At 41.1% G+C, this 15,135-nt stretch overlaps 1 protein-coding gene and 1 long non-coding RNA gene across 5 annotated transcripts in view; one reads left to right on the top strand and one right to left on the bottom strand.

Annotated features, from left to right (window-relative positions):
* lef1 (lymphoid enhancer-binding factor 1) overlaps positions 1–13,379 on the bottom strand; it is a 38,337-nt gene extending 24,958 nt beyond the window's left edge. For all 4 annotated transcript variants that reach the window (XM_017035495.2, XM_017035496.2, XM_008317163.3 and 1 more), the window contains exons 1-3: positions 13,146–13,379; positions 11,439–11,505; positions 10,160–10,284 (exon numbers count right to left, since the gene is read on the bottom strand). In XM_017035495.2, the coding sequence (XP_016890984.1) occupies positions 10,160–10,284; positions 11,439–11,505; positions 13,146–13,349 (396 nt within the window). In that variant the 5' untranslated portion in view covers positions 13,350–13,379. The remainder of the gene's footprint in view (positions 1–10,159; positions 10,285–11,438; positions 11,506–13,145) is intronic.
* Positions 13,380–13,670: 291 nt separating this feature from the next.
* On the top strand, positions 13,671–13,985 carry LOC112487518 (uncharacterized). The gene is made up of 2 exons (XR_003050671.1): positions 13,671–13,809; positions 13,886–13,985. It is a non-coding gene; the product is annotated as an uncharacterized LOC112487518 (long non-coding RNA).
* Positions 13,986–15,135: the final 1,150 nt, after the last annotated feature.

The raw sequence follows: 15,135 nt of genomic DNA, 5'->3' as shown, positions 1-15,135 counted from the left end.
AGAGGAAGAGAGGAACAAAATTTGAAAATGTAGAGCTGCATGAAGGGGAAATTGCTGATGAGTTGCCTTCACAGAACACATTCACAAAGCCACAAAAGCCAGAAAAGCAGAGGATTTGCCTGCTACACCTAGATAGTGTTCCCTCTTCAGCTTTTACCCAGGTATTTTGTGTATCAATGGCTGTCAGTTTAGATTTGGAAGCCGGGCATTGAGGTGGGGAAACAGACTCCGGCGGAGGTCTTTGTTTGTCTCTACCTGTGGAGACGAGAGCTTGAAACAGACATTTAGCACTGTGAATGCACTGTGAATGCAAAACACAGCCACAGAAAGGGAAGCGGTAAATATTAGCACCGCAGGCTAGCCAGGAGCGGCTGGACATGAGCAGGCGGCAACAGGCTGCAGAGGCAATGCTGCGTTTGCAGCAAAGATTTTCAATGGCACACACCAAGAAAGGATTTGGATGAAGGCAGCTACTGCCTGAGCTGCAGACGGAGCTGACCTAGTTTTCACTCACACAGATGTGCACCCGCATACATACTGTATATATGAATAAGAAAATATTTTCAACAGTTCTTATAGTCTACGCGTTTTAGATTGAACAAAATTACACCATGTCAAATTTTTAAGACTGCTGGTCAAGATGAGATATTTATCTCTTTTTTTTCCCTGATACTTTAAAAGTATGAGTTAGAAACATTTTGAACACCTTTCACTGCAGTTTTTTTCTTCTTTTTTATTTAGAAACATTTTTGAGGTCGATCTACACAGCTACAAGGGAACTGTCTTTAAATGTTACCAGTTGTTATGTCACTGTTGGGTTTAGGTCATCATCAGGTGAGGCCAGAGTCAGTGCAAAGATGCAAAAATGGTTGTAACACACAAGCCTTTGACACTACAGCGTGTGCAACACTGGCAGCAGCCTCCTGTTTGTCTGAGGGTTCATCTTTTAAAGGATTAACTTGTAAAGGCTACCGACAACAGCCTTTCAGACTGAAATTACTCATTAATCAGAATCCCACATTTTAGGGTTTCACTTCAGCCGGGCATACACGCCCTCGCAGAGATCTGAATGAAAAGCACAAAGCTATTCAACGCTGATCTCCTTCGAACAAATGGCTTTTCTCCATCTCCAAAGAAGCAGGCAGCACTTGAAAAAGCTCTTCAGGGATCTGAACAGACACATGAAATCTCCACCCCATCTATTAGCTTTGTGGCAGGGTTTCATGGGGTTTTATGGAAACAAAACAATGACCAAGTAGAACATGTACAACACACATCTGCTTATCTGCCACTAATACCTTTAAGGAAATGGTAATATAGTGATTTTCTCGAGAACAAAAAGAAAGCCTCCGTTTTAGAGCAACATTATAGGGCTCTAAACCTGCACCTGATGCTACATAATGGCTGAGGATCACATGTGTATTTTAAACCCTTGTAGGACCAATGGGCTGTTCTTTCTCTATTTAAAATAATGGCTAGATTGCACATGATGCGGGATGCAATGTATTGAAAGCGAACCAAGCATCAAATGTACGTTTATTACATTTGTAAAATGCATCATATAAGCCTAACTCCCTCAGTGCTTTTCTAAAAAAAAAAAAAAAAAACCGTAATATATGTATTATATAAACAAAATAAAATAAAATAAATTAAATCTTTGTTGAGCAACACCTCAGTGTTGCATCATGTTACCAGTTGGAAAATGGTGACTAATTAACATATTCAAGTATTTTATTGACTGAATTTAATGAACCCTAAACAACGTGAAAATATTTAGGGGCAAGAACAAAGATCCAAAGTATAATTCCTATTTTTAGGAATATATATTAGAAGTATAATTCTTATTTAACCATTTCAAGATCAACCTAGACCTGGACTTGTGAGTGACTTCATCACAGAAGTCTTGATCTTCGTTAACTGATCAGCAGAAAGCAGATCTGGGCATAAGGGGTCTTTTCATAAACTTGTGCGCATCCTCATAATCATTTCAAAAGATAAGGGTACAGTGGAGGTGGATTGATTTGGTGTGCTGATGCACTGTTTGATGACAGACAGCTCAAAGGCGAGGATGCCTCTGTGATGTTTCCCCATTGGAGGACATGAAAAGCGTCACCTGCTCTCAAAGCTAAGGGTGATGGCTGCTGGTGGATTTAAAGGCTCCTGCCGAGCTGGACGGTGGCTCCATTGATGCCACATAATCCATTCAGCGTGACCTTTATATTTTTAGAGTCAGCTCTGCCTTCCTGCCTACCTTGTCAAAACTATAGTAGACATCGCAGCGCTGATGATCTGCGTGTTGTTACAACAATCCGGTATGTGTGTTTTGTTTTGTTTTTTTCAACGCAGCGTGGAAAACAACAAGTGCCTCCCATTAGTTGGCCTGCTGTCTGACGATCAAAAGAAACATAGAACACAAGGCAAGCTCATCAAATGAACACACACACATTATTGCTAGATATGGTCGTTGGTTTCATCATCCTGCATCCAGTGAATGCTAAAGAAAAGAAAAAAAAACAGACTCTCATTCTGGTGACATCAAGAGAGCACTCCAGGGGAGATACAGTAGTATACATGCGTGTATATATATGCATACACACAGTACATGTATTTCCAGTTACGTATGATATTCTGCAACTTATCATTCCCCTTAGGTAGTTTACTACAATTACATTTAACATCTAATATAATATAGCAAAATCACTACTTACAAAGTGTCAGGGCCAGTAACTTAACCTGAAAAATCTAGATTTGCCAAAACAAAAAAAAAAACAAAAAAACTTGAGTAAATCTATTCCGTGGGCCTTTTAAAAAACAGCACAAGGGTGTAAAGTGTTACACTGCAGTGAGTTAAGACACAGAAACAGCTGCACACATCAGACAGAACTGCAACAACAGGAAAAGAGAAGCTCTGATTCACTGAGTTATTCTCCAGCCATAGTAAATTGGGTGCCTGGGGCAGCAGCCTTGGCCAAGCTTGCATTTCAGAGCCGTCTGCGGAGGGCATGAGGGATAGAGATATGGCACTAGAAGGGGGGTGCAAGACAGGGGATAATGGGGGGAGGACTGGAATCGCAGTGGAGGTGACATTAGGCACATGTTAAAACACAAAAGGGACCCGGCTCGTAAGCACACTAACAAGCAGGCTCCATGGCAATAGACACTCTTTGGTCTTTCAGCTCTCTCTATCCATTTCATCATAAATATGGCTACATCTGCAAGTGTAATCACCCCATTGTACTCCGATTTTTTGCTCTGCTGGACAGCAGCACGGCAGTCTGCTTTTCACTAACTCTCCCCCTCCTTTCCCTTGAGTGCCCTTGTCTGTCCAGGCTACTCCTTTGCTGGTGAGACTGGTGAGTCTCACAGATTACAGAGCTGTGGTCGCTCAGGTAACAAGAGTCACTAATCTGTCTGAGGTTGAATTACACATAATTGCCTCAGTACCGTGATTGATTTCAGTCCTGTAAAGAAAAATTCAACCCACCCCTCAAAAAAAAAAAAGAAAAAAAAAAGAAAAACACCTCCCTCTCCGTCTCTCTCCAGCACTCACGAGCGGCAGCCAAGACTCTCCATCTAGTAGGAGGCAGGAGGCTTTGAAGAGATCAAAGCCAAGGCCGGGAGCAGTTGCGCGCCCTGGGAATACGGGAGAGAGGCTTTCTGCTCAGCCCTATTTTCTAGCGTCATGTCGGATTGCAGCTGTATTGCATTTTGCCAGTTTTCTTAATGCTCTTGGTTTTGACTTTGACATCAGTGAGCCCCCTCTTGGTTTCTTCAAAAACAAGAGGGAAGGAACAGGAAAGTGAGTGAATGAGGAGAGAGGGAGAGAGGAATTGAAAAGAGAAGGAAGGAGAGAAAATAGTGGGGGTTAAGATCTACAGACTGATTTTAATTTTCACAACTCCATAATTGGCCAGTTCAAAGGAGAGCGGGTTGAATGTGGCATTTGTTTTCAATCTGCCGCCGATATGAAAGGAGCGACAAACTTTTATGGGTTTCTCAAAAATTAAAGACAGGCGGCTTTTCACAGTCAAAGAACGGGTGTTTTTTTTATGACCGAGACCACACAAAATGAACTGATAGCAAAGACCTCCTTCTTTGTCCTCCCCCAGAAACACAACAGTTCAGTGTGTCCCCTATACACATCAGCACATGCACATGTGTGTGTGAACACGTGTGTGTGTGTGTGTGTGTGTTTATATTTACTTGCAAGTCTCCAGTCACAGATCTCCATTTGTTGTTTGTGTGTCGGAAATGGTTGAACATATAGAAAGTCGTACCATGTTTGAAAAGGAAAACTAAAAAGGAACCTTGAAGGAGTGTAAACTATATCCATCTATTCATTTAGCTGCTTAGCTAATAAAGCCTGGTGGCAAGAAGGCACCCTTTGTACTGTAACTATGCAGGCCTTACACCAACCTCCTACACTGGGGACCATTAATATTTCAGCACTGTCAGATACACATTGCGTGTGAGCCTCTTTAGTACTAACACCCACAGCAGAAAAAAAAAAAGCAATGAGCTTCTGAAAAATATGAAAAAGCATCAAGAAAGAGAGAGTCGGGGAGTGAGGGAGTGAGGAGGGCAAGGCGCACAAGAGACTGACCAGCTCCATACAACAGAGCAGCTATTGATCATAGCTCCATGTCTTATCTGGACAAAGTGAAGGCTGTCTGAGCTCCTGTGAAGTCTGGATACAGCCGACAGGATTTGCACCCATGTTTCACTCCTGTGGACCTATTGTTCCCTCGGCTGCAGTTTACTAGCTGAAACACTGCTGGCCTCTGTATAGATCTTCTGGCTGTCAGGGTGAAGTCAAGAAGGCTTTTCATATTTTTACTCATTTCACAGCTACATCAGAGAACACTGAACTACTGTGACCCAGCTGTGGACTTCTGTCACATTATTATAGAAAAATAAAAAAAATCCCAGACAAATATCAAACTAACTTAATGGGCAACATCGTTTTCCAAATTTTGAAACAAATGAGAAATAAAATGTTTTTAGACATTTCGCTTTGATTTAAAGGGAGAATACAAAGCAAACCAGGCCACGGTTGGTAAACTCCTACGTCACTTACAGCCTTTTTTCAATTATGCAGTCAAAACAACGCTGAGCTCGACAGCTCCACAACAACTTGATAAAAAAAAAAAAAAAAACATTCATGCACACACTGGTGTTTCGTCTAGTCTACCAGACTGATCCTCAGTGAAGGGAAGTCGACACACTAGCCATTCAAACAGACTGGAGCATCTGGTAAAAACCTTGGTGAGGCCTTCCACTGAGCCCTGGAGATCAGTGGCAGGCTGCTGGTGAGGAGTGAAGCTCTCTAAGCAGGTGGTGTAGGCCTGAGCAGTGTTCTGTCCAGGGACGACTGGCAAACAACACTGACTGGTTAACTGTCAGCCAATGTGTTTGGAAGCTGGGAATTAAAGAAAGTGTCACACATACCAGTACTGTGCATGTGTGACACTCTTTACATGATGTCAATCACTTAAAACCTTTAATCACAGGGTTGCTGTGGCTCAATCATGAATAATCACAAACATAATTTGTCATGAATAATCGTGATTGATCGAGGTCAATTGTGTTTCACACCTCTTATTTGTAATTAATCCAAATTATGAAAAATGTCAAGACAATTACGCAAATGTATAATCCTACCAGAAATATGTAACAACAATGTACATGTTTTAATGGAGTTGGTAGGTTATAGTCATAACACTGTGTCTGAACAGTGGCCTGCAGATCCTGTCAAGAGTTTGAGATATATTTTATCTTTACGTTCTCCGGTATTTAGAATCATTTTAGGAATTCTATTCCGTAAAAATACTGCATCTTCTGTAAAATGATGTTTAGGATTGGATTTCAAGCAAAACATTCCAGGCTTTTTGGAAACTTTTTAAAACAGCCCTGGTCTACTTGTTGGGTTAAGTCAGTATGTATTTTAGTATTTACATAAATTCAATTTAAATGTACATTACTACTAAAGCGACTGCACTACCCATTTGTGACTTTTTACACACTTTCTCGAGCGCTTGGCTTGTTGCTCTGAATTTTGTCGTTTCTCTTTGAAGACTTTGGAACATGACCTGAGATGACCTGTGACATTTTCAACATATAATGATGCATAATGCCCAGTTTAACTAAAAGCACTTCTTAGGATGAGCAGTCCTGACAAGTATATGCAAGGAAAAAAACAAAAAAAAAATCACTTACATATTTAAATCTGTCAGCCTGTGTTTGACATGCTGAGAAAGGTTAACCAAACAGCTGAAGAACATGAGCAGCCAATCTGACACAACAACACATATTTCTGGGTCCTCATCAAGAACTGCTCTGCTGAGCCCCATTACCGCAGATAAGGAGACTGCAAACACATGGTGTCGTTAGGACATGCATATCAAGTTACCATGTCAACTAGCGTCACCAGTGGAGGACAAGAAGGAATCTTGGCATTTATGGTGTTGATTATAAAACGTCGAGATCCACCGAGAGTCAGAGATACTGTTTGTTTGTTCTCTGTGGGGTCTGTGCTGCTCTCCTTTATCTGCATGTACGTGATTTCACCCTTTGACAGAGCAGCACGATAGATGATATCAATGTCTGTGTGACTCTTTGATACATACGCTGCTTAACTAATGAATTTTATTCATTTAAAAATACAACGCACAGGACCAGGCAAGTGTACATCTATTGCCTTGGAAGACAGAAAGGCCATATCAGACAAAGATGAAACACACTGACAGCGTGCTGATCATATGGCGTCCAGGTGCTTGAAGCAGAACGCTACGTTCAGCTGGAGCACCGTTTATTTTATCCAGCACGTTGTGTGGGACTTCACACCAACTACACCAGCCGCCATCTACTGTGGAACGGCAATATGAGCACAAGGGAGGCTGCTGCTGGATGTTGTGTTGCCTTTGATAGGGATCCCACGGTAGCGCTGGGGGCATGAGCTCAGGACATACATGGTACAGAGGGACACCAGAGCAGTCCTATCAAATCCCGTTAGGTAAGCTGGGGTTAGTGATTCCACGCTGCGAAACACTGGCTAACAGATCCGTCATGTTCCCACTACATCAAAGAATACTGCAGCACTATGCACACACACACATACAAGCCTTCTTCCTCACCATTAGAATCTGCAGGAGTGCGGGGGGTAGAGGGGTACAAGCATATGAGATTAAGATTTTTAAACTCCCCCTGACACCTCGGCTATTTAAGCTACAACCAGCCTTAAAATTAAAGACAGAACTTCACAGGTGAGATGAGTGTATTGTTTCACTGCACCATGGCTACATTTTAGGTGCAAGACCAAAACAACAAAGAGCAACAACATAAATATTTGGTAATATGAAATTATCCATCCCAAACAAGTCTTATGTAGAAAACAGCATTTTCCAGTTAAAAAAAGAATTGACAGGTCCAGCCCTGACCACATTTTCCCCCCTATACGTAACAGCTGAACAAAAAAGAAACTCACAAACAAGCACAAAAAGCTGACTACACCAGGAAGTAAAAATACAGAATTTTGCTGGCTTTAAAAATAAATGAATAAAGGATTAGTCTGATTCACAGACAGGACTAAAGGTGTTCAGACATCACCAGTCCACATACTCTGACCAAAAAGACAACCTCTGAAGTAGGGAAACTTTTCCTTTTGGGGATCATTTGTTGACAAATGCATAATTTAACCTGGAGCGATCATCCATCTCCTCTACTGACTATTCCTACACAAGTGTGATCCTGTTCAAACGCAGGCGTCCATTCATCCTCTGACGACTGACCAGAGGAACATGGACATTTAACTTAAGATACGCAGTTGGACCTGTGCCATTTTGGCATTTGATTTGTGGCAGCCTGCAACGGGCTTCTCCCAGATGACTCTGGTCACACACTGTGTCTATCCATATGCGCCGTCTCCAGCTGCAATTTATAGCACAGTGGAACCAGTAAGTAAGAGTCATGTAGAGAATGAACTAAGAAAGAATTGAACCAGTGATACAATTCTATGAGGGTTAAATTATATTAAAAGGAAAAGTACACAAATCAAATGGAATTTGGTTTGTTTGCTTTTTTACTTCATATACTTTTTTTAATTTAAATTAATCTAATATATATACATAGATAATGATTATTTAAAATGGAAACACATGATCATAATATACAGCGTACAGTCACATGCTCTATCCATCACATACACACCTTTTGCTTATTTAGGGGAAAAACAACATGTAAATGTTAGACAAATTCGGCAGCTAAAAGCAGCTCTTATATCTAAGTGACCTATGAAAGGAGAGGCATTGAAATCTGCTGACAATCAGCAACTCCCCACAGCTCCATCATGACTGGACGGCATGTGCGGGAATGTCATGGTCAATGGAAATCAATCTAAACTACTGGGATTGGGGGCTGTGGTTGGGCCTGAGATGGAAGAGAATGAAAGAGAGAATGAGCCTTTGATCTCAGTGAAAACTGATCCCAGGCCTGCAGATACTGCGACTGCTATGGCCAGCAGCAGAGGCAGCAATCGGACATCAGTCAGAGCCGGACGACTTGGGTTCCACGATCTTTCCACCGAACCCAGGTTTTTTTTTTGTCATTGGGTAAGTGAGAGAAATATAAAATGACTATGGTTTTACTGAAGACGGGTGAGAGGGGAAATTGGGTGAAAAAAAGTAGCTGTAGTAAATGAAATGAAAGCAGTGCTTTAAAAGTCTTGGCAGTGAGTGCAAGCACTTAACTGTCTGGCCTAATTCATCTGCAGTAAGGCTTCATTCACTCGCGTAAAGTCAGCTGGTCTCCATTCAGACCTCAAATTTTCAGAGTGTAAGATGAAATAACTGATAAAATTGAGCAGAACATGAGCCATGAAAAGGAGAATTTAAAAAGCATTAAACTCACACAGTTGCGTTTTAAACCTACAGAAGGTATGTCATGAGGAAATCAGGGTCTTGGTTTTGCCATTATATTACATGCTTTCACACTTTGCAACTTTTGCAACTTGGCTAAGAAAAAGCTACGCAATTTTGACATCACTATGCGATCGAGGTTGCGTATGAATCAAGATCCTTTACACACAGCAGGGGGCATCAGCGCCGGATGATCAGAGCTGCCCCTGAATGCTGAGTTTTATACAAAAACTCTAAAGTCTAAAGTTTTATATATATAAATATATATATATGTGTGTGTGTGTGTGTGTGTGCCTGTTATGTCCATCTTGAAAGCAGAAATTTGCAAACGAGACAGACACAGGAAGCTGCCAATGTCAGACCTGCAGCTGGCCTAGAAATTATATTGTTAACAGAAGCAATTTCTCCAACAGACACCAAACCTCAACAGCACTTCAAATTCAAGACAAGGTGAAGTCTTTTCACCTCCCCAGTCACGGTGGCCACATCAGAGGGTTTATGAGACATGCATGATGTAAGAGTTTGATTGGATATGCTCTTGTCCGCGTGCTAATCAGCTGGAAAATTAGGTTTGTTTCCATGTGGTTTTTGAGGGTGTGCACACTTACAATACTGGTTGTGAACAATATGTAATGTATATTTTTATGGAGTGTCACATAAAATCAAAAGTCAAGATTTTGTTTTAATTTAAATTCCATTCATTGTGATAAAGTTAGGTTTATTTTTGAAAATATATATTATTAAGAAAAAATGGTGATGTTCGAATTGAAAATTCATACAAACAGTTCGGGCCTTTTGGTGCAGAAAGGTTATCGAGTACATGTACGTATTACAATAGTTCACTTCAATGATTGCCTAGCAATTACATATAATAAATGTTACAAGGACTGTAGGAAGAAAAAAAATCCAAGTGATGTACTACAGTAAATGTAGATTTGAAATAAATCAATTGTGATTTACAAAATCAACTCTATTAAAGAGCTGCGACTTTAAAATTCAAAGGTTAAAGGTCAACATTGTCATGTGTTATGGATGATGGAACCAGCTGATACAATCAATAAAATGTATTATTTATGTTTGCATTTTTTTTTAAATGTGTGACTATGACCGTGGCCTTTTCAGTCCACACACTAGTATATGGCATAATACTGCAGTACATAAAAAAATATGATTTTATTTTTTGTTACATTATTCCCAAATGAGTTAAATTTGATAGAGACAACTTAAAAAGAAAAACAGCTACTGACCGTTCTGGGCATGGGCGGTGAGATGGAGCCGTTGGTCATGTAGGAGTCGTTGATGTTACTCATCATGATGTAACCGGGGTAGGCTGGGTAGAGGTGACCTTTGTTGTACATGTCTTGATGCTTTCCTGGTTGAAGAAAATATTTTAAAAGAGAAAGATCAGATTCCTGTATGTTTGTAGGACGCATAATGTTGAAAAGAATATTTAAATTCAATCACACAATAATATTTAATTGCTGCAGTTCAAATAAATAAACATAACTTTAAAATGCATTTTGGACACCGAACCATAAGAAAAACAAAGAGCAAAAACATAAGTGTTGTCCCTTCAGTCTGTGTTGATGGTGTCATCGTATCACTTTCTATCACTTTAACCCGTGCACTGTTTTGCCGTGGCCCTTTGTTTGTGTCTTTTCTTCCCGTGCTTGAGAGGAGGGTCACATTATACAGAAGAACAATTGAGCCCCTCTGTGCCAATTAGCACCAATTAGAAGAACATGCTGACTGTGTCAAAACAGGAGACGCCCCAACTGTTCCTCAATGCCGTTGACCCGAGAAGAAGAGCTTTATGTGAGTGGCCTTTATACGGCACTACTCTCCATTCTACGACGTGCTGGCAGACACGCCGGGGGGGTTGGGAGTGTTGCGCTACAGAGCTTGATGGCAACGTGAATCTTGTTGTGAAGAAAGCCAGTGTTTGGTTTGAGAGGATCCTATTCAAAAGTGAAGGAGGAACAAAGGGTAGACACACTCCAAAGCTCTATAATGATGACCTGCAGCAAAGGGGTCAGACTCCATGAGCTACAGAACAATGAGGCCTGAGCTCCAACATGTTGCATGTGACACTTCAACCAGAGAGCTGACAGCATGGGAGGAAATATTTTACAGGAGGTAATGTAGCTACCAAACCTCCCCCCCCCCCCTCCCTCCCCCTTCCATCACACTCACTCCCTATTTAAACACACAACAAGGGACTAGAACCATCATCCTTTCCTCTTTAAGCATACTTTGTCTTGCCCTATTTCTGCAGGCGCCCTCATCTCTGAGGTGGGTAACAGGTAGCTGTGTCCATGGAGGTACGGCATGTCCAGACTAGACCTGGATCAGACGTCGTCTGTCTGTGAGCACTACAGAAAGGGTGTCTGATAAAAAAACAGGACCGACGGTGTGACTGATCACTTTATATCAATCCTTCCAAGTGTGTTATTGGAGTTTTAACTTTAACTTCCCTGAACACATGCTGATTTATCATGCTCTCACTCCCACAGCTTTGTTACTTACCATCGTCTGTATGGTCTCTGTGTTTTTCATGGTATGAATCTGGTGGTACTTGTGATTGTCTAACTGCCTGTAGAAACAGATAAAAAACAAATGGTGGTAAGAATGGTGAATATGTTACAGTGAGAGACTTTAAAAGCCTTCGACACACACACGATACGTGATGGGGATTCGAACCCACAAACACTATTAGGACAACTGCCAACTTTTTCTTGGCCCTACAGCAGACGTGCTCAAAACATGCAACATTAAACACGTTCACACGCACACAAATGGTGGCACAGACTGCATCAAAGCAACAAAACAACAACATATTTGATCTCAGTGGCCTTAAGAAGCTGACAAATCAACACCTTCTGAATAGCATAGGTTCACTCTTATTTCTCTCTTACAGGTTAGGCCTCCACTTCACTCATCTTTAAACCAGAATTGGGTTAAAAAAAAACCATCAATTAAATTCTTGGTGTTTAAAGCCCTTAAGACAGCTTTATGCAGAGCGAGAGAACTGCGATTGATTCCTTATTAACATTCCATCTCATGCATATGTCTCTGGGAAATTTGGGGGTGTGTATGAATTCACCCAGATTCAGACTGGACGCAAAATTTCATTAACACTGCAGTCGATGACAAAAACAACCTGCTGGAGTTTATGAAATAGCAGCCTTCATCATGCAGAACAGTAAAAGAATCAAATATAACAGTGATGTTTAACAGTCTCTATGCCTCAGTGCATTTTTATTAAATATCACAATAATTACAGAAGGAATATAAAATATATATTCACAACATTAGAAATGAGGCTACTTTAAAACATGTCTACACTGATTAAATGCTTCTATTTACATTCATTTTCTTTGAGATAAAAAAACACATTTCTCTCCTATGATATTTTGTCTTTATTCTTCGTTGGTAATATGCAACCAACACAATTTTCTTCCAATCTTTACCATTTAAATAATAATTGGAATTTGCAGGGAACAAAATTGCAAACATTAAATCCCGATTACTATATTATCATAGGCTGATAAATTTCATTTCGTTTTAATTTATTCAGCTTTCATCTTTGAAATAAGAGGATTTCCTGTTGTTTCTAAGGTTTAGAGCCTTGTGTGCAATGTGGTTGTGTTTACCAGCTCTGGCCTCCTTCACACAGGCAACACAAAAGGCCTCCACTCCAACAGCTACAAAAATATATATATATACGTGATATTTTTACCACAGATATATGATGACTTCACAGTTACAGGAGGTACTGTAATTTTCTGTGTTTAAATGAGCGTGTTTCGCCTTTTTAAATGTAATTTAGACTTTTGTTTTTAATACCATTTCAAATCATAAAGTCATACTAGAATTGAGGGTAGATTCATTTGTGAGGGGTTTTAATGGGATAAAACTCGAGATAAATTTGGCTCCCCAGATTTACTGAAGACTGCAAATACATTTTACGACCTACATTTGATCCAATATTGTGCCAATTATTTAACCAAACAGCCGTAGATCAATCTAAAGGTTTTTTAAAGAGTGAATATCATAAATAAACATAATAATAAGTGGAATTATTAGTGATCAAAAGACATCAGCTTTGTTTGCAGGCGGTTTCACCTTTCTGAAGGGGTTGATGCTCAGGTTTTATCACTCGTCACATGAGTGAATACACACACGCGCGCGCACACACACACGTCCACAAACACACAGAGAGGGAGAGCTCACGTCGTGACTGTTGCTGTTGGGGCTGCTCTCGGACTCGTTGACCAGAGACGACTTGATATCGGCCAGGTCTCCCTCCTCCTCGGAGTGGCTCAGCTCGGCGAAGATCTGCTCCTTGTGCGGGTCTCCTTCGTCTTTGAACGGGATCATTTCATCGGTAGCGCACAGTTCCGGGTCTCCGCCGCCGCCGTTTGATAACTGTGGCATTTTTAAAAAAAATCGTTTTTCCTTCACCAAGAAAATTCGGCAAAACCCACACAGAGAAACAGGGTGGAAAAGCCCCAGTGGAATCCCTAACAATCGTCCCTTGTCCTCTGTTCAACCGGGGCGTCGAGCGTGCGGACGCGGCGTGCAAACGCGCAGCCGCTCGGTGTGTTTTTAATGAAGCAACAGGAGGAAGGTTTCTCCGTGTCCCCCTTCCTTTTTAACTCAACACCCAGGGTATGAGAACCGGAAAGTTGAACAAACAAAAAAAAGACGAACGGCGGGGAACAGAAGAATTGGTGTCCGGTCTGCACCTCAGTGTCACACGAGTGGAAACAATAAAAAGGAGAAAAATCTCATCACTTTTTGTCACTTAACATGCGCACCAGTGACGATGGATATGGTCCAGAGGCAAACACAAGTCATGAGCAAAGAGCATTTGAGATATTCCCTCTGTGGTCCAGTAAGAACAACTTTTGTCTTCTTTTTTTTAGGAAAAAAAAGAAAAGAAAAATTAATTAAAACATGGTTTCTTGCAGGTGAGTCTGGCGGCAGAACACAGTTCAACACTGAGAGAAGAGCTTTGTTTTCAAGTGTCGGAATGAAGACACCGTCAGTGAGGAGTGATAAAAGCAAAAAGTCATGAAACGGTCAAAAAGTAACGAAAGAAAGACGAAAGATACAGAGAGAGTCGAGAAATGCCGTGTATCCACTTCCCACTGCTGTCCTGCTGCTTCCACAGTGTAATGTAACCAGTGTGTGTGTTGGTAATGTAGCCCTGCTCCCTCCTCCTCCACCGCCCCCCCTCTCTCCCCTCAGTCAGTGGAAGGAAGGAAAGATGAAAGAGAGTCTGACTGACACCGCACCGACTGACACTCCTCCTCAGACACAGCTCACAACAAATGGGCAGACAGGAGGAGTAGGGGAATAAGGAGGAGAAGAAGGAGAAGGAGAAGGACACCGGGTAACAGTGTGACGAGGTTAACGACCGCAAGAATTAATAAAAATGAGATTTGAAAAAGACAGAACACATCAACAAAACAAGAGCGTGAAAGTGTTTTAATGTGGATTGATTATGAAACAGAATTTTAGCAAAGAGTTATTTACAAAACCACCAACAAAGAGGGAAGAGGAGAAATAAAAAAATTAAATAAAATAAAGTGGTCGTCTCGGCCTCGTGTAGACCTTTTTTTTAGAATTACATTTTTAGGTCTTCTAAAAAAGCTGTTTTTAAAATGACCTTAAATGTTTTGAATATTGTTACCTCGTCAGTGTTTTTATTGAATCGTTTAATAATGCGTTTTTTAAAAAATGTTTATTATAGTTCTATGAATAATATGGTGAAATGGTAAATTCAAGACATGGCCTCAATATAAATATATATATGTATAAAAAATAAATAATTCAGGCCTTGGCCTACGCCTTTTATTTAAATTCAATCAAAGCGGACACACGTGCATACGTGTAAATGAAGTGACTCCTCATTCTGTCGGTTCGGCCCAACGAGGAAACACTTTCTGAATAAAGAATCAACAAGATTTCTCACGAGGTAGAAATGACATGAGAAAACACGGCGGAGTAGAACTGGTGTGGAGCGAGAGCCTGAGCCACTCAGAGATTGCGTGAGAATCAAAGTTGGGATGGAGAGGCAGATCTTTATAAAGCGCGGAGGTGGGGTTAGCGGGGCGGAGATGCGGCTCCCTTTGATCTCGCGGCGGCTGCCTCTTTCATCCTCGACCCCCCTCCTCAGTCCCCCACTCCTCCCGCTCCCCCCGACAGCAGCAGCAGC

The sequence above is a fragment of the Cynoglossus semilaevis genome, chromosome 9 (assembly GCF_000523025.1).
Source record: "Cynoglossus semilaevis isolate Cse_v1.0 chromosome 9, Cse_v1.0, whole genome shotgun sequence".
Lineage (NCBI taxonomy): Eukaryota > Metazoa > Chordata > Actinopteri > Pleuronectiformes > Cynoglossidae > Cynoglossus > Cynoglossus semilaevis.
The sequence above is the reverse complement of the archived record's forward strand: the minus strand, read 5'-3'. Positions and strand labels throughout refer to the sequence as shown.